A 23,653-nucleotide genomic window follows, 5' to 3' on the forward strand; every position below is an offset into this window, starting at 1 on the left:
CTAAAAAAGATTTTTATAGGTGTTAAAGATTAAAAACTGCAAAAAATACTGGTTTAAAGAATACAAAATATAAGTTTTTATTTTAACAAAAGACTTGTTATCAAAAAAAAAACAAAGAATTTGATTTGAAAGCCGCAAAAACTTGGCTTAGAAATAAAATAAATCAACCATAACCTCATTTTTATTTGTTTTACTTGTCTAAAAATATATTAGTGAAGTGATGGTTTAATTCCGAATGATTAATGTTGCGAGTTTTATGATTAATATTTTATTTATATGAGGTTGTGGCGAGAGAAATTCTTCTTATAAAATAACTTGAACATCTGTACTAAGGAGCTTTTTTTCATTAAACATTAAATCAGAACAAAATGAAAAAAATCACAGAAAAATAAAGTAATTTGGTAATTAAAATTACCAAGTACCGTAAATTGTGTGTATCATAAAATTTATAAATGTATGAAAAACTTTTAATTAAAGTCTTATTTCTTAATAGAAACTTTTAATGGAGTTTTTTAAATTTTTATGGCGTTCGATATCATCTTTCTTTATATGTTTTTTATTTGCTAATAAATTTTATAATATCATATTAATGACCAATTCAAAAATGCATACAAATATAAGCATAAAGTTTGATGCGATAAAAAGAAGCTAATAAAACCTGTGTTATGACAATTAAACAAAATTATTAAATGTAATTACTGAAATTAAATTAGTCGAACGCATTTATTTGCTTTGTAAATTTTAGAAGACTTAGCTGCAATGATCAAAGATAATTAGTTTACATTTATATACCCATAAGCTTTCATTTTTAGTTTATTCTTGACATAAAAGATTTTGACTGTTACCACAAAAACTTTTTTCATATTTTGTAGTGAAATTCTATTTTAAACAATTTATAAAGAAAATAATAAATTAACTAAAGACAAATAAAATAAAGACAAGGGTTTATCACGCATCTAGTGAGCGCATGCAAAATTTGAAAATAAAAGTGTTCGCCAGCTGCAATGGTAGCTTTTGTTTTTTTTATTGTTATAGACTCTAAAATTCAAGTCTAAGTTTTGACTCTTCCGTAAAATATTCCTAAGAATTTTATTTTCAGCTTTTTTTAAACTAAGAATATTTAGTGTAAGTTTAAAACTATTTTCCCGGATTACATTTTTTACAGGCCAAAGAGTTCACGGTTCATAGGCCACGTTCCATGTAAACTAAACACATGCTCGCAAGCCGAAATTTTACCCTTCATTGGCCGCAGTTCGCCGACCCATAATAAAAAGAATTATTAGCAATTTATATGCAAATTAAATACTCATAATTTAGGCAATAAACATCGCTTTACCTTGATATTCTTGTAAATAAACTATTTACTATCATAAAACAAACAAGCTTATGACAAATGCAGACATATATAAATAATAAAATTCTAAAAATGTAAAGAATCTAAAACTGTTAATGTTTTGCAATCAAAAGAACAATAAAAAATGTTTTGCAGAAAATTAAAAAAAATTGTTATAAGCAAGCAACAGTTTAAAAGTTTCAATTTACTATGTGTTTTATTTAAAATTTAATAAGTACCATCAAGTAGTTTGTACATGTTCGCACTCTGCTTCTATTGAAACTACCGAAACAGCATTTTTTGGTAAAAAAGTTTCTCGTCTTTATTTTATGTCAAGTAAACGTTTTAAATTTCAGGTAAATCTTTATTTTTGACTAAATTTTTTCATTTGTTTCATTGTTATTATGAAACAAGGTTTCGCAGCCATTTTTAAATAAAAGGTCATAATTACAAGAAAAGTATTTTTGCGGGCAAGATTTGATATGGTTTTTTTTATATAATTAAAACTTTACAAAAAAAAAGTACATCTAAGTACAATATTTTGATATATTAAGAATTAAATTTAGATCGTGTTAGCAACTTTTACTAAAAAATTAGGTAAACATAGGTAAACACACAACATAACTTCTGCATAATCAACTTGTTTATTTAAATGTAGCATATATTGTTTACAAAAGTGTTTGTTTTTTAAATTAGGACAAATAATACTTATGCACTAAAATGAATAATTAACCGTATAATGCAAATCTCTCATGTTAATTAGTTGTTTGGATTACATTAGCTTATGCAATTTTTGATATTAAAGCAAATAAAGGAATTATGTATAAAAGGTTGTTTTGATCACTTTAGTTGCATTCTTGAAAATGTTTTCAAAGCGTTGGTTGTACAAAAATGCAACCTAGATAACAAACTACATTAGTAAGAAAGTATTTTCTATAGACAATCTAACTATTTTTTCTACACTGCATAGAGTTGTTTAACATTTAACAATTAAAAGTTTATATAAACGTAATGAAATACTTAGGTAGTTTTCATGGAATTAAAATAAAACTTTTTTAACGAAACCTTACTCACTATAAAAAGATATAAACATTTAAAATTTATTTTATAGAAACTATAAAACAAAGTAAAGTTTTAAAAATTATAACTATAATTTTCTAAAAATCAATATTAAAGAATTTTTATACTTAAGTTAATTTAGTTTCATCCTTTTTATCTTGTCTTTATATCTTATATTGTCGGTCGAATGTTAGTTTTTGTTAAAGTTATAAAACTATTGCAAATAAACATAAACCAACTGTAATATTATTTTTATATTAAACTTTTTAATTAGATAAAAAACTAAACTAGAAGATTAACATTACCAAATGATGAAAAAAACTATAGAAGTTTTTCTTCTCCTGTTTATCGGAAAAGGTATAAAATTTTAGTATTGTAAAAAAGTAGCTAGAATAAAATAAAAATTTACAAATTTTAGCGATATCATCAAACTGTCCTGAGAACTGGGTAGAGTTCAAAAACAGGTGTTGGTATTTTTCCAATGCTAGGTATGGTCCAAACTTTGAAATGACGTGGACGGACGCTGAAAGTTTTTGCCAAAAGGCAGGCGGTCATCTTGCAAGCTACAACACGAGACTTGAAGAGGTAAGTTAGACTATTTTTGAAAACTTACTTCTATTGTAAAATAAATGTTTCTTAAAAATATAAATAAATGCCAAAAAACGTAATTTTAAATCAAGCTACTAAGATCATAGTACTTAGAAATGTGACACGAATGTAAAAGAATGCCTTATTCACTAAATAAACTATTTTTTTACTTAATTTTAAATAAGTCGAGATCATAATTTGTGCAGGACTTTGTGTTCGATAACATAAAAAAATACCAAGATTCTTATTGGTGGATTGGTCTTAACGATATTAATTCAGAAGGCAACTGGCAATGGATAGATCCTAATGTACCATATGTAAAAAATTTAGCGTAAGTTTTACATTATCTTAAAATAGATTAAAACTACTAAAATTTTTTTCTGTGCTGTAGAATACAATTTTTTGATGATAAATTTTTTAACAAGTGTTTTGTAAATGTTTAAGGAAAAATTGTGTGAACTAAAAGGTAAAAGTTAGAAAAACTATTATTTTAACTTTTCAATTTTGTTCTTAGTAACACTTTAAAAACTAAAAGGTAAAGTTTAGATAAAGTAAATTGTGCTTAAAAATTTTAAACCGGAGGTTGGAAAACTGCGGGATGTACTTTTTAGTCAAAAACAGTAATTTTAAAACAAACAAAAAGTTGTAGTAAATTCTTGCAAATAGGTCTTTAGCTTGGTAATTAGTTATCACTAGTGCTTTATTGTTGCTTGTTTTATCACATCATTTAATAAAAATTTACTGTCATAATATTTACTATTCAATATTTATTTTAACAGTTTATTACTAACAAAACAATGTTTCAGAATATATTCTATTTGAATAAGACCTATTTACAACAACTGAGGATCTCCTATATGCAAGTATAGGAGTGAAACATTGTTTTGTTAGTAATAAACTGTTAAAATAAATATTGGATATAAATCTCCTTAAAGACATTTAAGTCGAGAACTTTAAATTGTTTAATTTAAAACAAGTTACATTATTATAATATTTACAATGATCATTTAAAAAAAACTACGACCCGTAAAAGAATTTTTTTGATAAAATGCGGCCTGCGAGCAACTTTTTGAAGAAACTTTTGCCCGCAACTTGTAAAATGTTGCCGACCCTTTCTATAGAAAGTAGTTATAAATTTTATAAAGTTTAAAACATCTTTAAACAAAGTTTAAGTTGTTACAAAACTTGAATTATTTATACATATTACTAAAAAGTAACTTGATTGGTCAATAATAATGCCAAAGTATTGACTGAAACCAAAATATTTCCTCATAGAAAATCGAGGTAAGAAACTTTAAAAGATATAAAACTTGCTTTAGATAAAAGTTAAGTTGTTAAAAAACCTTAATTTCACATTTATATTAGTACTAGAAAAAATGCATCTATATATATAGAATCTAGATAATAACTTAATGGGTTAATAAAAATACCAAAGCATTGCTCAAAATATTTTCTCATAGAAAATGGAGGTACGGTTATCCTGACAACGACGGCAAAAAGGACTGCGTCGAATCGTGGGTGTTCCGACCTGTGTACCGCGGTAGATGGAACGATGAAAGTTGCGACAAAACGAACAGGTTCATCTGCTCGACACCAACAGGCCAGTCTCAGAAGTGCCCGGACGGTTGGTCGTACATGGACAACTCAGACAGCTGCTACCAGGTCATGCCAGTTTCAGCTGGTTGGCAGGAGGCCGATATAAAGTGCAAGTTCGTTATTTACATGTTGTGAAACGGTTTAACATGAAGTTTAGGTTATTTTTTAATGGAGATGCCTTTGGTATTTTTAGTTAAAAAATAAATTTAAAAGCTTGATAAACTCGCTTAGAAGCTGTTATGTGTTTTAATAAGTTGTAAGAAAGCGAAACTGCTTTTATTATATAAATTATTATTTTAATTATTTTGCTAAATAATTGTTTTTAACAAATATTTAATTTAAAAAGTAAGTTAAAAAAGAATTATATAAACTTGTTTCTTAAATATTTTTACTTACTGATACCTCGATGCAAAGTTTAAAACTAAAGTTTGCATAACGCACGCCTAAAGTGTTTACTTTAAAGGAATGTTAATACACATAAAATTTAAAGTTAATTATTTATGTATTCATATATGTAAATTCAAAGAGTTTATAAAACAATAATTGCTTTTGAATATTTTTCTTTTATTTTAAAAATTATAAAAGTTTTTCAGATGTTTCAGATTGAATTATTCTTAATGCTTAATTAGTTACTTTATGTCTTAATATTACATAAGAAACTACAAAAATATTCAAATTATAAACTTAAAGCAGTGTACATATATTTATAGCTTTTAACTTAACTTAAAGTTTTACTAATTACTTTAAACTATGTAACCTTATTGTCAATTTATTTAAATGTTTGAAGTAATTTATGTATATTTTTAATAGAACTTTTTTAATTCTATTTCAGAGAAGAGGGTGCTTGGTTAGTTTCTATACAGTCAAATGCTGAGCAATCATTTGTTGAGCAACTTATTACATCGAGCGGCTACAAAAATGTCTTTATCGGATATTCCGACACTGTAAGTAAAATTTTACAGCTTATAAAACTAACTATTAAAGTCTGAATTAAAAAAAATTCTTTGTAAAATCTGACAACTTTGTCCCAGGTGACACCAAACAAACTAGCTTGGGTCGACCCTTCGGCAGCGCTAAATTCTTACTCAAACTGGAAGTCCGGCCAGCCCGGTAATCCGTTAGTTTTTTAATTTTTGTTTGTTAATTACTACGAGTTTTCAAACTTTACGACAGTAACTTAAAACTAATCAACTAACATCCTCAAGACAAAATGATGAGATACAAGAAAGATTTTTTTTATTACATGTACTTGTAAAAAAATTAAAATACTAAATTTTTCTGAACAGAAATATAAAGTATTTTATTTTTTGCTTTCAGTGTAAAGTTTTTAGTTTATTAAACACTTTAAAAAAATATATTCTTAAATAAAAAACATTTTTAAACTGTTTTAATAATTAGTTTTTAGAATAGTTATTTTAGTATTTAAATATGGTAAAAGGGAATTTAGTGGCTAGTTTTGCTAGTTCAACTAGTTTTTTAAAATCTTATACTAAACAGTTGACTAAAAAAACAGCTACCCAAATATAACAAAAGACTAAGTTTAGCTAAAAATATTAACTTAAAGGTTTTGAAAATAAAAGTGTACTAATCAAATAACTTATACGCTAAAAACATCAATTGTGAAAATTAGAAAATGTAAATGAACTTTTTTTTGTTATGTTAACCACAACATTAACTAAAAACTAGTTTTGCCATTTTTTTATTACTTACAAACGTTATAAATGAGCTTTTGGAGCTTAAATGTTTCATTTACGCATGTCACGACTAAAAGAATGTACTATAACAAAAATTGTTTAAAAGTTTAAGAATCGAGGAAAATCAAAACTATTAACTTTATAGTATATATTTTCATCATAACGTTAACTGGAAATTAAGTTTTGGTCAAAGACCTCGTCAGTACTTAAGTTAAAATCTTATTTAATTAGAAAGTAAAGATTCTATTTGAATACGAATTTAATGTAAGTTCTTTGACCAAAACTTAGTTTACTAATTAATAATTGAAAGAATAAACTACATTAAATCTCCTCTACAAGTAGAGGTCTTTGTATACTGTTTTCAAAATTCAAAACATATGATGTCATTTATTGGTTTAAAAATATTTTAGATATTAGTTTTGAAATTATGCTAGTATGCAAATAAAATATATTAGATTACCATACTTTGGGTCTACTTGTGTTGTAATGAAAGATGTAGACACTTTAAAGTGGAGTACAGAAAAATGCAGCAACATTAATCAGTTTGTGTGCGAAAGAGGCTTAGTTGGTTTGTAAAAGCATATTTTTATTAGTTTTTTGTTGTTTTTGATATTTAAAATTTATAATAAATTATTGTTTTTACTTTATTTTGTGGTTTTTTAGCGAAAGCGGTTTATTTCTCAAAAAGTAGTTCAAGTCTTTTTTTACGGAAAAAAAATTCAAAAAGGAAACTTTTTAAGGTGACTGTCCGAAAGGATGGACGTTGCTAAATGGAATGTGTTACGAGGTTGTTACAAACCCGAACAGAGTTCAAACTTGGACAAACGCTAAATTGGAGTGTCAAAAGCTGGGTGCGCAGCTTTTGAAAATTACGAGGTTGGTTTGAATAATAAAGCTCGTTTAATGCTTTTCAAGTAAATAGCTGCTATCGAAATTGCAATTATGTTCTCTTACAATTGGGCTCCAAAACTATGATAAGTATTTGTTTTGGGGACAATTGTATCAGAATATGTTTGTTGAACACATAAAAAGCAGAAAAAAAAATCATTAAAAAAAAAAACTGTGCTTTTTTAAATTTTTGTAAAAACTGTGCTTTCACTACCACTAATTGCTAAATTTTCTTAAATTCAAATAACGTTAAAATGTTTAAAAGTTTGGCACTTTATAGTTTTTATAAAGTTCTAAAACAAACTTAATATTAGTGAAGATGATCAAACGTTTGTCGGAGCGACACTTGAAATGATTCGCAACGAGGGAATTTTAGATATTTGGTTAGGTGGTTCAGACATTGGATCAGATGGTAGATTTAAATGGTGGGACGGATCGAGTATTGAACAGTTCTACTGGGCTGATACTTACCCAAAAGAAATTCAAAGTATGCATTTGTTAGACTTTAACAAAAAATATATTAGTAGTAGTTAGTTTTAATATCATTAATTATTTTAGCTTAAATTATTTTTGTTAACAAAAATTTCAGGTCGCGACGATTGTATGACTCTTTACACGGGAAAAAACATAGAAAACTGGGAAAACGGAGACTGCTTCCGTCAACTACCATATATTTGCATGATACCAGAAGGTTCAAAACTTACTCCAAGTAGCAACGATCACATAACAAGTTTGATATATTTTAGCATAATTTATTCCCATTCGACTTTGTATTAATACTTTAATTTCTTAAACTTAATCTTTGAGTGTTAGTACAAGATAAATTCTTAATTTGTAAGAAAAATAAAAAATATTAAAACTTATAATCGAGACTTTAAGACAACTCTAATGTTATATAAGTTTAGTAAATATTAGGTTCTATTGGTTTTTTATTTGTTTTTCTAAACTCATTTGATATAAAATAAACTAAACAAAAATTCACATAGTTGATGGTTACTGCGACCAAGGATGGGTGCATTACAATGGAAAGTGCTATTTCTTTAGTGATGTAATAACTACCCAACAAGACTCAATGATGTCATGTAAAGACATTGGTGGTCAACTGACCAGCATTTTGGACCCAAATGAGCAAAGTTTTATTGTAGGTTAGTCAGTAACATCAGTAAGTAACTCAGTTTTTGTTAAGAATAAATTATTTTATCTTTAAATTTTTTTTTTCGTTTCACTAAGCGATATTTGATAAACAAATAAGATTAAAATATTTTTTGAATTTTAAACAAGTTACAAAAAAAAACTATTTTTACAAAACAAGGTCATAGTCAAATGACTTCTTGGATTGGATTAACTAATGAAGGGTCTGGATACCAGTGGCTTGATGGTTCGTCTGACAATTCGTTTTACAACTGGGACAAAACAGCCCAAAAGTCACAGAAATGCGTTCACGCTGACCAATACGGACTTTGGAAAGATGAAAAGTGCGACCAGCAGTATTCTTACATATGCAAAAAAGAAGATAGTTAGTTAGCTAAATTATAGCAGTGAATTTGCAATTTATACAAGTGGTTTTTGTATAAAGTACAAGTTATCAAAGTACTGTAAAACCTTAAACTCTAAAGTAATAAATTCTGATTAATTTCAAATAAAATGCTTAAATTTAAAAAGTGCTAAACTGCTCCTAACTTTTATAAAAAACTTTTACAGACGAAGGTACTCAAGTGATTACGAAACCAACTGATTGTAAGTTGCTTCTTATATCATTAATACTTAGTTTACTTTGTGTTTTTAATAACCAATAAAAAAAACAGTACCCGGAGACTTTGACAAGTGTGGAGGTAATGGCTGGTTTTCGGATCCATCGACAACGCAATGTTACCTTGTTGGTTTACATTTTTACCTGAAAACCTAAAAGCACTGTTTTTATTGGATTGAATTTTGTTAATTCATGTCGTTGGCTGTGCTGTAAACTTTGTTTTAATATGTAGATGGTGATCAGCAACAACCTTACCGATTAAAAACCCTTGAAAAATAAACTCTAAAAATATTTAACTATAAATTAATTACTTCTATATAACAAGGTACTTGAATACGATAATTAATGGCAGAGGCTAAATAACATATTGAAAATTGTTTATCAGTACATACTAATAATTAAAGAAACCCTAGATTTTTAACAACTAAACTAAACCGGTTTAAGGTTGTTCTAAAAAGTATTTTTAGCTTCGGCTAACTTTGAAAACTTATTATGTCATATTTTATTTTTTCAGTTAAAACAACATATTACTGCTTTAGCTAAATTTACAAGGTATAAATTCTTTTTTTTATTCCGTCCATGCAAAGCAAAAACTGTTAGCTGTATTTTCTTAAGTTATAGTAGTAATACACACTAAAAATTTAAGTTTGTTACACTTTCTTAGTAACAATACAAACCTAAAAATTTTAATATAAAAATAAGTAAAAACTTAATTTTTATTTATTTAATTTGTAAACCAATTACAACAAAAATGTAGCCAGTATCATTTGTAGTACTCACTTTCAAACAAATGACAAACATTTTGTTTGTATACGTTTTATTTTAAACAAACATAAAAGAAACGACAAAAAGTGTAAATAAGTATCAAAACATGAGATTAAAATAATTGGTAACACTAACTTTGTTTTGTTTAGTTAGACTTAGTAATAAGCTAATGAGTAGCATCATAAACAGTTTTAGTCATAAAATAAACTGAAAAATCGAATAGTATTTAAGCAGAATATGTAGATTTAAGATTTATACCTTAAAGTTCTACATAAAAAGTGGAAATCATATAATTTTAATAATAAGAAGTAAGCTGTTTATATAAAAGTTATAGTATTATAAATTCTTTAGATAAGTAATACTTTTACTCTTAATACATTATAAATTGGCATGTGTCTTTTTTAAACTTATCAAAACAATGCATACACAATAATATGTAGACTTTTTTACATTTTCTTGCTTTCAAAACAGTTAAACATAGATGTAGCACGAACTTGGGACGATGCGAGACAATCTTGCATGAATCTGGGAGGTGACCTCGTCAGCATAAACACCCCTGACGAACAAAAATTTGTTCAGAGTTAGTTTTTTACTATTTAACTTTATTTACCTACTGCTTTAGTTCTACTTATGCCAGATGAAGGTTACGTTATCATTTAAATTTTAATTAAAAAAATATTTAGAAAATAAATTATTTAAACAGCCGTATTGTCCGGAGTGCCAACTGCAATTGATGTCTGGGTGGGACTTGTTGACTCAAACCCATTTCAATACGATATATGGGATCTCGCAGACAGCGGCTGGAAATGGTCTGATCAGTCGCCGCTTCCCTTTATAAACTGGAAATCAGGTGTTTGCTAAAAATCGATGTTATAACTTTTGCTTTTGAATAGATTACATTTTTACGAGTGCGGGCTCAAATGTTTTTTGTACCCTTATACAATTAGTATAAAAAAAATACTTATTTCAATTCAAATCGATAAAAAATAATTAATAATTGTACGCTCGAGACTTTCATTTACAAATAAGAATGTACATTGCATACATGTATTAGAAACTTTCTCCCAAAATATTTTTTTTTAATATTTTATAAATTTAGGCTGACACTTTATTTATACCATTGTTTGTTTAATATAACTAATTATAATCCTTATAACAATATGAGTTATCTGTTTAAAGTAAAACAACTGAAGAAATTTTAAACGTATACATACTGCTATATAAAAGGCACTAGCCTAAATATTTACAAAACAACTTTAAAGTTTTTGAATGTTTAAAGAAAATGGCGTTTAGGTTAGAATAAGTTTCTTTATTACTACGAGTTAAGGAATATATTTTTTACGACAACATAGTATGTATTTTTTGCTACCGTGGTGCTAAGTTTTTTATGCACAAGTATAGTACATTTACTCTACTTTTAAGTATTTTATTTCAAATGTCTTTTGGCTTTAAATAATATTTTTGTATTAGATTTTAATAAAAACTAATTTCGGTTGGCTTAAAAGTTTTTATAAAATCTACAGTAGACCAGTAAATTTTTACCAACAACATTTTACACAACACGGATTCAGTTAAACACTAGCATGATTTATAACTTAAACTAACAAATTTCTTAAACTTTCAAGGAGAGCCAGCTGACAAGGGCAACGAGGACTGTGGAGAGATTTCCACTGGAACGGGCAAGTGGAACGACATCGACTGCTACAGTCTCCGCCACTTCATGTGCGAAAAGCGAGGTGATATGACCAGCATCACTGGAGACCCCGACGAAACGATCAACTGTCTGCCTAACGAGCAGTGTTGTTTCAGGTAAGAATATTGATAGTTTGATTTTAGCTAGTTATAAACTAACTTAATATGAAATATTTCAGGCATTTAGGAGCTGAGTATGGTGGAGATTTATCAGATGACGCAATTTCTGCGTCCTCGGAAGCCGATTACTATTTCCGCGCTGCCAGAGGAAGGCTCGGAACTCCCGACGACGTCGTGGACTTTGTAAGTTTTAAAGAGTAAATAAAAGGTTTTTGTTGGTTGCGCTTATTTACAAAAACTTGTATATAAGAGTTACAATTTTTTGTGAATTTAAACTTGACTTTTTTTGTAGGAAAACTTTCAAAAAGGCAAAGGTCACGGCGGTTGGAAGTCTGCTGATTCAGACAATAGCAAATGGATTCAAGTAGACTTTCCGTTTTATAAAACAATTAAAGGAGTAATTACACAAGTAAGCTAGACCTAGTTTTGTAATTGTTGTAAAAGTTTACACAACAAATACTTTATCGAAAAATATAAACTCATAGAAATAACCAAACAAATAACCATTGTTTTAAAATCAGAAAAATAATTGACAAACACTAAACTAAATAATAACACTTAAATAATTATTTTTGTAACCTTAGAATAAACAATAACAAAACTGCACTTGTTCTTAATCATGAACATCTTTTTTTAACTAAAAAAATAACTGAGTAAAACTCAAATTTTCAATTTTTAGGGAAGAAATGGAATTGGTCAAATAACAGATCGTGATTGGGTAACAAAGTTTAAGATTGCTCATAGCTCTGATCCAAAAAACAATGCTGCAGCAGTGACCAACTGGGAATACATTTCTAACGCTGAAGGAAACCCAATAGTCAGTTTAAAAATTTAAATGATAAGAAAAAAAAAGTTAACTTTAATAAAACTTTTAAATAGATTTTCAACGGAAATCATGACCAAAACACAGAAATTACAAATATTTTTCCGAGAGAAGTAGTAGCGTTACACATGAGGCTGTACATTATTGAGTACAAAGACGAGCCTATCATAAGACTTGAGTATATAGGTTGCTCTACTTGTAAGTCATTAAAAAGTCTTTAAAGCTTACAAGTTTTTAGTTGCGCTAAGAGCTGAAGTTTTTTTTTCCTTTTTACAGCTTGCCTGAACGCTTTAGGAATGGGCAACGGCCTGTTTACAGATTCTTCTATTCAAGCGTCTTCAATAACGTCGGGACACGAAGCAAAGCAGGCTCGAGCGCCAAAAGTCGACGGTGAGTGTCTTGCGAGCAGCTCTGATATCGGAACGGGATATCGAGGCTACATAAGCAGAACGGTGTCTGGCATCGACTGTCAGCCGTGGAAATCACAGTCTCCACACAACCATCAATTGTGAGTTTTGAATATAAAAAGATAAATTAAAGTTCAATTTATAAGATGCTTTTTAAATTTACGTGAATATGCATACTTTACAACTTTGGGTTAAAAACTTTAGTAAAAAGATTATTAAACTAAATTAAACTTTTTTTAGTTTGATATAGAAAAATATATATACTAAAAGTATTTAATTAGCGTTTTTCATTGAAAGCTTGCCGGAAAACTACCCGGATGCCAATCTGCACGGAAACAGGTGTAGAAACCCGGATGGTAGGTCTACCGGACCGTGGTGTTACACTTCAGATCCAAATGTTGAGTGGGAGTCTTGTGTCGTGCCTGTTTGCCCAAGTAGGTGCTACTAATAAATAAAAAGTGAACTTTAATAGTTAGGAAATACTATTTTTAAACCAATATTTAGTAAAAAACAAAAAAAAAAAATATTTAATATGTTTTACTTTAATTTCTAAAATATTAATAAAAGTTATTCTTTGAAAAATACATATGTTATTTGTTTCATTTAAATAAACAACTGATTTTCTAACTTTAAGGTTATACTCCAACTGGATGGCAACCAAACAATCCAGCAAACTCTTGGATTGAAGTTGGGTTCGGAGACTATTACAAGGTAAACCAACATTAAACTATTTAATGAACTTCTCAAGTCAAGTAAATACTACTTTTCAAATGAAAATATTTTTGCAGGTTCAAGGTATTGCAGTTATTGGATCTACAACAAACTACTTGAAGACTTACTCGGTTTCATTTAGCGATGACGGTGTAAACTTTTATAAGTACACAAACCAAGCAAACGTTGAGCATGTGAGTGTATTTTGAATAAATTTGTTTTCTCTATATAATATTAGTTTTAATCTAATCATTTATATCTTGTGCAATGTAAAATTACTGTAGATCTGTTTTTAACTAAGTAGTTTATAGTTTTTACTTATCTTAATTATTCAATGCACGTTAAGTTTGAAATTATAGTATTCTTTACGGATAAAACTTCTGTTTCAAAACATATATATAAAAATATAAGTAATTCTGCTAATAATGTTTCTAAAAACTACTTTGAAATATTTTAAACATTGTTACAAAACCTAGTAACAAAAAGATGTAAAACATTGTTTTTTATCGACTTTTTAGATAAATTTCTAATTTTTACTCTTTTAAAAAACATACAAACCTTATGTAGAAATAAAGTTTAACACATTTAAAAAAAATGCCTAGTTAGTTTTGGTAACGTAGTTTCAAAAATAGGTTTGTTATTTCTCAACAAATAACGTTTTTCTCATTGTAAGAACTTCGAAAGTTTATTGATTACAATAACTTTTAGTTTATAAGTGTAATACTCAACTTAATGAACTCCAAATACAATTTTTCAGAAAAAAAAAGTTCGTTTATACATAAATGTTTAAGTAAAGTTTTTATATTTTTTTGTGGATAGTTAACCATTGGCTTATTGTTTTTTACGTTTTAATATTAACAATGTAAATATTAACAAGGTTTTAATATTGTACCTATAGGTTTGTGTACAAACAACAGTTTATAAAATAATTTACGTACAACTATAACTCGTATAGACTTTCCGAGGCTTAGACGGACGAGATACAGTTTTCGAGGAAATACTCAGAGAAGCAATTGGTACTAAATACTTAAGGATCTACCCAAAAAGTTGGCAAGGAAGCCTAAATTTACAGTTTGAAGTGAACGGGTGCTACAACAGTGATCGAATTTCATGCTCTGGTATTTACAAAATAATAATATAATAATTTACATGTAGTAGTACAAAGTAATAGAACTGATTTATATGGTTTTCAGACACGGCTAAAATGTTTCTAACAAGTTATAACGAGGACACAACAATTGATTGTCCCGCTGGATGCTTGAATGATCCTATAGATGATCCAGTTTTTGGTGGAAACCCAAACTATTCTGAGGTAAGAATAATGAACATTTACCAAAATCATGATTTTTATATTTAGTTTATGTTAAATATTTTTGATCCGTATAAAAATTTTTACACATAAAATATTCTAAATACATTTTTAGGACTCATCAGTTTGTCTAGCTGCAATTCATTATGGTGCTTTAAATGAACACCACGGAGGTTCTGTTACTTTTAGAAAAGAGCCTGGACAAAGCAATTACACTGGAAGCTTTAAGAACGGTGTTTTATCGAACGAGTAAGTTTATTTTCTTATTCAGTGACTAATTGACTGTTATTAGGCGTAACTTTCAAGTATATCCGTTATTTTCATAAAGTTAAAGTATTTTTGTAACTTTATTTTACACTAAAGTTGTTAATCGCTTTGTTTACTGTACTCTTGTTTACATATTAACAACTAAATTTTGTAAAATGTTTAGAATAAGTTAAACAAAACTTTTACTTAAAATCAACATTCTTTAAAATTAATGTAAATGATTAAACCTATAAATACATATATCCTGAAAATATTTAAATAGTTAATTTTAAAATAATCATTTTACAAAATATTTTCAGTGCTCAGGCATCCTCATCGTCAATTACATTCGAGGGCAAAGAATACAGATGCGACACCGAAGATGGATGGCTTTCTTGGAAAGACCACTGCTACTACTTGTCACCACAAAATGTCTATAAGAACTGGTATGATTCCAGACTGGCCTGTCAGCAAATGGGCGGTGAAATTGCTTCAATTTCTTCCAAGGGCGAAAACGACTTCATTGAGTCTGCTATTTGGCAAGCTCGTAAGTATTAACTTTTTTAAAGTTTTTAGATTATAAATAAAAAACTTAAAATTTCACAACTTTTGACTAGTGCGATTAACGCTAAACAGTTTGTTAGTAGTTGTAAAAATGTTTGAGTCTTTTAATACAAGTTTTAAATCATAATAGGCGACAAAGGAGATGTGTGGATCGGCTTATCGGACAACGACATGCAAAATTATTATCAGTGGGTTGACGGCACACCTGTGACTTATACTAAATGGTCATTTAATGAGCCTAGCGCCGGGGTAATTATTTTGACTTTTTTACCAACAGTATTAAGAAAAAAATTAAACTTTTTTAATAGGTTTTTTAGTTTGTATTCCAAACGTTTTTTATATGACCTACAACAATTCTTTATTATTGTTTGTAAAAGATATAGCTAGGTCGTATTCACTTTAACTTATTAACTTCAAAAAGGGAAGGTTATTCTCAAACATAAAATGTATACAGAACGAACGTTGTGTGCAATTCATTCGATTGGAAGGTTATTGGAACGATTTGACCTGCGACAAGGAAATTTCTTACATGTGTAAGAAGGAAAAGCAGCTTTTACCCAAGATACCTGAAGATCAAACTCCAGTAGATGAAGGGTGTGAACGTGGCTGGACTGCTTTCGGTAACTATAATAAACTTAAAACATAAATTATAATAAAACTGATGAAACTTTGTACGAAATTTACTAGCCTTGGACAAGTATAAAAATAAATTATTTTGTGTTCCTATTAACGTATGTTATTTAACCTCCACTTAAAAAAAATTAAAGAAAATTTGTTCATTATTACAACATAATAATACTGAATGATTTAGATATTTTTAATATTTCATTTAGAAATAGTAAATTATGTCTGTTCGCTAATATAATACTTATTTTTGTAAACTTTATTACAACTAAATAATAGGACTAAAGAGAATTATACCTAGTAAGTTGTTTAAAGAATATTGAAATTTAAATGTTACTTAAACTTTAATAGCTATTTTAACTTTGTAAAATATCTTTCATACTTTACCTCTACAACTCATAAACAAAACTTGTTTAGAATCGTCGTGCTACAAAGTAAGTGACGATAAGCTAATTTGGATGTACGCACAGGAATTATGTGAAGAAAGCGGCGGAAATCTAGCAAGTATTCACGATCCATTAGAACAAGCATTCGTGTCTTCATTGGTTCGTTATCTAGTTTCTTTTGACAAGCTTTGAAAAAATATGATTCCAGAAAAAAAAAATACACAATAGTTTGAATGAGTCTTTTACATATTAGCAGTGTTTATAAATATGTTTTTATAACAAACATGAGCATGCGGTTAGTGTAATTTTTTTTTGTTTTTTTTTTGCTTCGTTCAATTAATCATTTTGAAACATTAAAAGGGTCAAAAATGTTTTGTTAAGTTTACAAACTGTTTTTTTTTTTCTGAAATGCTAAAGTTATGTATTTTAGGTCGACACAAGCCTCCCAAAGGGTCTAAACTACACAGCATACATCGGATACGCCGGAAGCATTAATGATTTGGGCGAAATGTCTTATGTCTGGTCATCTGGAGAACCTGTTGCTTATTCTGCATGGAACAAGGATCAACCAGGTAAGCATAAATAACGTTAAAGTTTATATAACTACTTAAACTTTTAAAGTTTTGTTTATTATATTTTTAAATTAAAATTACTGGGAGCTTTTTAGAAGCTTTAACCATAGACCAATAACAGCAGCTGTAAAGTTCGAAATAAGATTTTCAAAATAAAATAAATAACACAGCTACAAAGTTTGGATGTGCGTTTCCGTTCAACTATCGTGGAAAGACTTACTACGACTGTGCTACTGATGTCAGGAGTCCATCGTTGCAGGACCGACCATGGTGCAGCATGACGACAACTTTCGTCGGCTTTTGGATGAACTGTGGGTTTGACATTGAGTACGACTGCATTACACTCGACCCAGTTAATGGTTAGTTATTAAAAATTATAAATACTTTTTTTTTTTTTTGATTTCTGTATTTGAAAAAAAAAAAGTTGTACGAATTTTTTAAACAATTTTTCTTAAACACGTGCTTATTACTGTAATACTGCTAACACCAGCAACTTATAGGATTATGGAACAGCGAAATTTGCACTAGAGACTGGTATTATGTTTGTGAAAAGCCCAGGGTCGGGTACGAGCAGCCTGTTTACACGACCCCTGATCCCGGTCTTCAATGTGCAAGAGGATGGGATAGTGATGATACCCTGTCATACTGCTACAGGGTAATTTATAATCTTAAACTTGTGAAAAAAGAAAAACATCGAAATAAATCAAGCTTTAGTTAATAGTTTAATAACTTATTTTAATACTCACTTATATGGCATGTTCAAAACAAAAATATCAAAGTATTCTACACATATCTATATTTTACACCAGATAGAGGAGCTAAGAACTGATTATGCGGATCAAAGGAGAAGTTGGAAGGAATCAGTAGACTATTGTCGATCGCTAGGTGCCGACCTTGTTTCTATTCATAGCTCCGAAGAGCAGCAAGCAATTGTCAATTTCGTCGAAAAAAGAACTACAAACTCAAGAATTGAGTTTTGGATCGGTTTGACAACTAACGGAAACGGAGGATATGAGTGGAGCGATGGTTAGTTTATTTTAAATCAATTCGAATTTTAAAAAAGTATAGGCTTCTCAACTTTAGTTACCTTATACTAAAAATTTTAACTCAACTAAATTTGTAACTGTTTTTAAGATTGATTTAATTAAAGTTTAAAATTTCAGTATTCTTTTTAAAAAAATTATAACTTTACAGCATCACCTGTTGACTTTGATTTTTGGAGTTCTGGCGAGCCAAACAACCAAGGAGGAGTTGAAAACTGCGTGGAAGGTCAATTCTATTCCAACACTGACGGGTTTGTAGAGTTTAATGTAATTTAAAGCTGTTTAACTTGTTTTAATTAGCTTGCTGTTAAAGTGTTTTTAATAACTATCAGCTGGAATGATAACAACTGTGATAAGCGACTTAACACGATATGTAAGATCGAAAAGGGTAAAACACCTGGTGAAAAACCAACCAACCCGCCTCCACAAGGATATGAAGACCCATCTTGTGGTACCGATAACACCTGGGTGGGTAATGTAATATTAGTAAATTATTTTTTTTTATTTTACTAAATTTTATGAGTTTAAAAATGTTTCATTTTACTTATAAAAACGTTTTAGTTGTATAATTTTGTACTCTACAGATAAGGTATGAATCATCTTATGGTTCAAACAAGTGCTACTTGTTCATGAACGAAAGTCAAAAAATGACATGGAACAATGCGAACGACCAATGCAGGTCTTACGGTGGACAGTTGGTTTCAATTCACAGCCCCGATGAAAACATGATGATTATGAGTAGAACTGTGATTAGCAATACTGGCAGCTTTTGGATTGGTCTTAGAGTTAGTTTTTTTAATTTAAATGCTCTCTAATAAGTTCTTAAAAATTTAAAAGCTTTTTTTTGATCTCTTTAAAACTTTTACTTTGAAAACTCGTCCAAAAAAATACACTAAGCTTAAATGCTAAAAGTTTAAAACTATCATTTGAGTAAAAACCTAAACGAATTTTAGGATAAAGGAGATAGAACTTTCATGTGGGCTGATAATTCGACAATTGACTATGTTTATTGGGCTAACGGGGAGCCAAACAATTATTTAGATAGCGAAGGTATAAAAGCTCTTAATTTAACAATTTAACTATTTTAAACTGTTTAAATAAAGGATAAATTACTTTTTAATTTTAAAATTTATACAAATAACTAACCTTATTACACAAAAACAAACAACAATATTAAAAATGTTTAACTAAATAAAAAGTTTTAGCTTATTTATTAAATAATTAGACAAAAACTAAAAATGGTTAGAACCATCAAAAAATCACTCTTAATTTTATACACACACTTAGAAGAGATCTTTCGTTCATTAAAAAACAAAAACTTTCAATTCTGTAGAAAACAAAAATATATACTAGCAACTTATTCAAATAGAACTTTAAATAATTAGATTGTGTGAACCTCTACTCTGACTCGGGCTTGTGGAACGATGAGAACTGTGGAGCTTCCAATTACTTTGTATGCGAGAAAGATTACGGGTCAGCTGCTGCCACTGTTCCCCCAACACCTGCTCAAGCAGGGAACTGCCCTGCCGGCTTCACTGATTACGGTAACAACTGCTATTTGAGCAGCGAGAGTGTCGTGTTGAGCTGGGATGACGCTAGACAGTGGTGTCAGAGTAAAGGAGCTGAACTCGTTTCGATCACAAATGACTACGAACAAGTATTTATTTTTGTATATGAATCAAATCAACCATTTATATTTTATAACAAATTATAAATTTAAGCAAAATTCAAACTTTAACAAATACACTTTTCTGTTTGCTTGAGCAGCTTAATCTATTCAAAAATTTTACCTCAAGGCATTTTTGGTGAACTTTTTGTGGGGCGACGCAAACAACTTCTGGATAGGTTTGACCGACAGAAACACGGGGTATTATGTTTGGATAGACCAATCAGATTACGTTTACACCAACTGGCAACCCGGAGAGCCAAGCGGAGGAAACGTTAGCTTATTTTAATTTTTACTTGATAAATCACGTAGTCAAAATACTTTATTTCTAATAAGTTCATCACTAACTCATGACTTAAAACTCATTGATACTTTATATGGTTATGAGTTTTTCATTATTATTATTTTTTGCTTAGGAAGGCTGTGTCGAAATGAGAATAACTTATGACACCCACGGAAAATGGAACGACTTGGACTGCTTAACACAACTCCCTTTTGCGTGCAGCGTCAGGAAAAAACCAAGTTTACCCGCCCCGTCTCCTCCAGTAAGTTCCATCAGTTGTCCAGAAGGGTATTATACATCCGAAGAAAGCAAAAGCTGCTTTAAGCCTTTCACGGCTGCAAAATCTTGGAAGGAAGCCCGGACGTCCTGTCAAAATGAAGGTGAAAAATGTTTAATTTATTAGTGAATAAGTGTAAAAAGTTTCTAGTTTTATTATTTGTTGCAGCTTCAAATAATCTAAAATGTTAACCATCTAAAAAACAAAAACAAATTGTAGGAGAAGGTATTGAGTTGGCAAGCATTCAGGAGCTTTATGACAATGATTTGCTTTACAGTTGGTTTTTTCAAACTTTTAAAGCCGATGCGGCATGGATTGGCTTACAATTTACTGTTGTTAGTTGAAATATTTTCAAATATTGTTGTTGATTTTAGATATATTTTTCGGTCCAAAGTACCTTGGTTTTTTTTAAACTATTAAGGAGGTACAACTATTAAGCTTAACTTACTTTAGAATGACGTTTCGGCGAAAGTGAAATACTCTTGGACTGACGATTGGCCAGTAACTTACACTCAATGGGACGCATATCAGCCAAGTGGAGAAGTTTTACAAGATTTAAAAGGCTGCACAAAAATAAATAAGTATGTTGGAGTATTTGTAAAACTGTAAAACCTTGTTTGAAACATTTTAATTTTTGTCATTAGTTTATTAAAAAAACATATATAAAAGTTGAAACTTAAGTTATAAAGCTTTATTCTGTTTTTAACAAATAAATTTGAAAACAACTAGAAACGGAAATTGGGAAATAGTTTCTGAAAAAACTTCTTGCAAAGACAAGCTACCTTACATTTGTAAGAAAAACATGGGACAAATACCAGAACCATCAGGCGGAATAGATGAACAAGGAACATGTGATAATGATTGGGAATACGCCGATGGATCAAGTTGTTATTATATTGAGGTTAGTGCAAATTAAATACAATTTTGTTTTATTTTTAATTTAAGTTCAGTTTTGTTCATTTCAAGACAAAAAGTTGTCTGAAAAACCAGTTTCATGAAAAAAAAAAGCTTGTTAGTTTACGTAAGAGGGTAACTTTAATTTAAAAAAAAAAAAAAACTTTAAAACTTTTCATCGGTTGAGTAAAAACATAGAGAAACAAAAAAAAACAATATTTTTCAACTTTCTACAAATAATAAACATTTTTTCCAATATCTTAACAAAAATAAAAACAAGTTTCCTCTTGTTAGAAGCTTAATTGTTTTTAATTTTTAGTAAAATATACTTTAAGTTATGTCGTTAAGTACTAGAGTACTAACGAAGTTCAGTTTTAAAACTTGTATGTCAATAAAGTAAAAGTTTCTTAAAATGTTTTGTACTTGAAATTTTAAGTTTCTCATAAAAAATTTAACAAACCTCTAAAGTTTCTAATGTAACAATTAAATATTGTTTTTGCAAAAGATAAATACAAAATAAAAAATTTAAAAAAATTATAAATCTGCTAAAATAGCATTCTAAAATTTAAAATTATATAAGCAAAGGTATGTTTATTATCAAAACTCTGTGTGGTTTATTTTTTATCATTACCTCTCATTCTACTTTATATGGATAACATTTTGATTATTAGTATGGAACTCGCACGAGTGAGACAAAAACGTGGATAGAAGCACTCGCTAGCTGTCGCAAGAGAGGCGGTGATCTGGCAAGCTTTCACTCTCCAGATCAAATCGAAAGCTTAAATGTGCAGCTCCAAGACAAATCTTCCCACAACTTGTACATTGGTCTTGCAAGCGATGGATTCCGTTAGTTTTGCTATTATATACAAACAAAGCAAGAACTTTAAAGTAAATTTGTGTTTTTAATGATACAAAATAACTTTTTTCTTTTGTTAAAAATGATAAAGAACAAATTTAATTTTTAACAGAGGGCTGGACTTGGAGTGACAAAACTCCTTACGACTTTAGCAACTGGGGTGAAAATGAACCTAATCAGCAGTATACAGAGGAATGTGTTGAAATTTACCCATGGAACGGTAATTGGAACGATGTTAGTTGCTCAGAAAAGCGCGGATTTATCTGCAAACGACCAAAAGGTTGGTTTTTATTAAAAAAATACAGTTTGGATCATTTAAGTAACCACATTTGTTTGTAGAATACTCGCAATGCAGTATTTCCCTTTCTAAACGAGAGGACTGTGGGTTTGCAGGAGTTGACGAAGATTATTGCGTCGAATCGAGAGGATGTTGCTGGGATCCAACTTACATTGGAGGAAACGTTTCCGGGTGCTTTTATCCGAAATCAGGTAACTATTTTACTAATGCAAAGATTCACTTTAGTAAGATAGAAACAATTTTATATTTTTTTACTTATATCTATAATTTTTTACTATAAAATTTTTACTTTGCTTTATTTTATATATTTGTATGATTTATACATAAAAAGCATCTTTTTTTTAATTATTAATGCTTACTTTCAACATTAACCAAGTTAACTTTAGGTGGAATCGCACCCATACCACCGAATGATGTTGACTCGTCTGGATTGAGCGGAGGAGCAATTTTTGGTATAATATTAGCTGTCGTAGTCGTTGTTGTTCTCGGTTTTGTAGCTTACAAATACACATGTTCGCAAAATATAAAATCTTTCTCGGATTTCTCTCCATCTTATAAAAATAAGATCAAAAACACCTCAAAAAGTTTCGAGACATCACAAAGCTTTGACAATCCAAATCTAGATGTAAGTTTATAAGCTTATCGTTTGTTTATGCATATAACTTAAAAAGATAAAATTTAAGTATCACTCTTTACTTAAACATTTAATTTTAATTTGATTATTTCATACTGAGTTTGTTTGCATTTACTTTAAAGCTCATCTATAGTTGTTTTTTGGAATATTATAAGTTGTTTTGTTTTGCTACAGTAATTTAAAATAATACTTAGAAATAGTCTTGTTTAACTTTTTTTTTGTTAAAAATTAGTTTTAATGTTGTTTTACGTGAAAGTAGTTCAATCATATTTAAGCTTTAACAAATATCTTTTCTAAATTGATATGAAAAAAAAGATATTACTGTCTTATGTTTTTACAGAGCAACGCCTGAAACAAACCCATATTCAATAGTTTCTTCTCTACACAAATATGAATAGAAAAGAATTATTTGCATTTTCAACATTATTGAGTACTTTTATTTAGTTGTTTTTTACTTTACAATGTGTCTTGAATTATGGTATTCCTTGTAGAAATTTGTTATTTTTTTGTGCTTTTATTTTGCTTTTGAAAATAAACCGGCCGCCAAGTTTTAATGCACATGAATGGTTGTTAAC

The 23,653-nt window shown here is 29.0% G+C and overlaps 1 protein-coding gene across 1 annotated transcript; it reads left to right on the forward strand.

Annotated features, from left to right (window-relative positions):
• Positions 1-2,899: 2,899 nt before the first annotated feature.
• On the forward strand, positions 2,900-23,430 carry LOC145836639 (uncharacterized). Its single transcript, XM_082944425.1, has 49 exons — positions 2,900-2,977; positions 3,187-3,311; positions 4,441-4,689; positions 5,409-5,520; positions 5,608-5,693; positions 6,726-6,838; positions 7,011-7,146; positions 7,473-7,645; positions 7,748-7,888; positions 8,145-8,303; positions 8,471-8,674; positions 8,964-9,034; positions 10,145-10,253; positions 10,377-10,523; positions 11,299-11,482; positions 11,545-11,668; positions 11,778-11,894; positions 12,165-12,302; positions 12,365-12,506; positions 12,585-12,816; positions 13,013-13,149; positions 13,350-13,426; positions 13,504-13,620; positions 14,382-14,544; positions 14,620-14,738; positions 14,851-14,984; positions 15,302-15,528; positions 15,676-15,794; positions 16,000-16,165; positions 16,587-16,714; positions 16,986-17,127; positions 17,298-17,486; positions 17,628-17,782; positions 17,937-18,153; positions 18,322-18,421; positions 18,503-18,638; positions 18,755-18,955; positions 19,124-19,220; positions 19,556-19,827; positions 19,967-20,110; positions 20,253-20,499; positions 20,616-20,731; positions 20,850-20,977; positions 21,126-21,297; positions 21,962-22,136; positions 22,259-22,426; positions 22,486-22,635; positions 22,831-23,069; positions 23,419-23,430. The coding sequence occupies exons 1-49, from the start codon at positions 2,900-2,902 to the stop codon at positions 23,428-23,430; spliced, it is 7,287 nt and encodes a 2,428-aa protein (XP_082800551.1).
• Positions 23,431-23,653: the final 223 nt, after the last annotated feature.

Source organism: Thalia democratica, chromosome 5 (assembly GCF_965202585.1).
Source record: "Thalia democratica chromosome 5, ktThaDemo2.hap1.1, whole genome shotgun sequence".
Lineage (NCBI taxonomy): Eukaryota > Metazoa > Chordata > Thaliacea > Salpida > Salpidae > Thalia > Thalia democratica.

Excerpts from the sequence above, each read along its gene's own strand:
- LOC145836639 (XM_082944425.1), top strand. The coding sequence starts at position 2,900 with ATGACGTGGACGGACGCTGAAAGTTTTTGCCAAAAGGCAGGCGGTCAT. Across the intron at positions 9,035-10,144 it reads CGACAACGCAATGTTACCTT|TTAAACATAGATGTAGCACG; the intron begins GTTGGTTTACAT and ends CTTTCAAAACAG. Across the intron at positions 15,529-15,675 it reads GTCTGCTATTTGGCAAGCTC|GCGACAAAGGAGATGTGTGG; the intron begins GTAAGTATTAAC and ends AAATCATAATAG.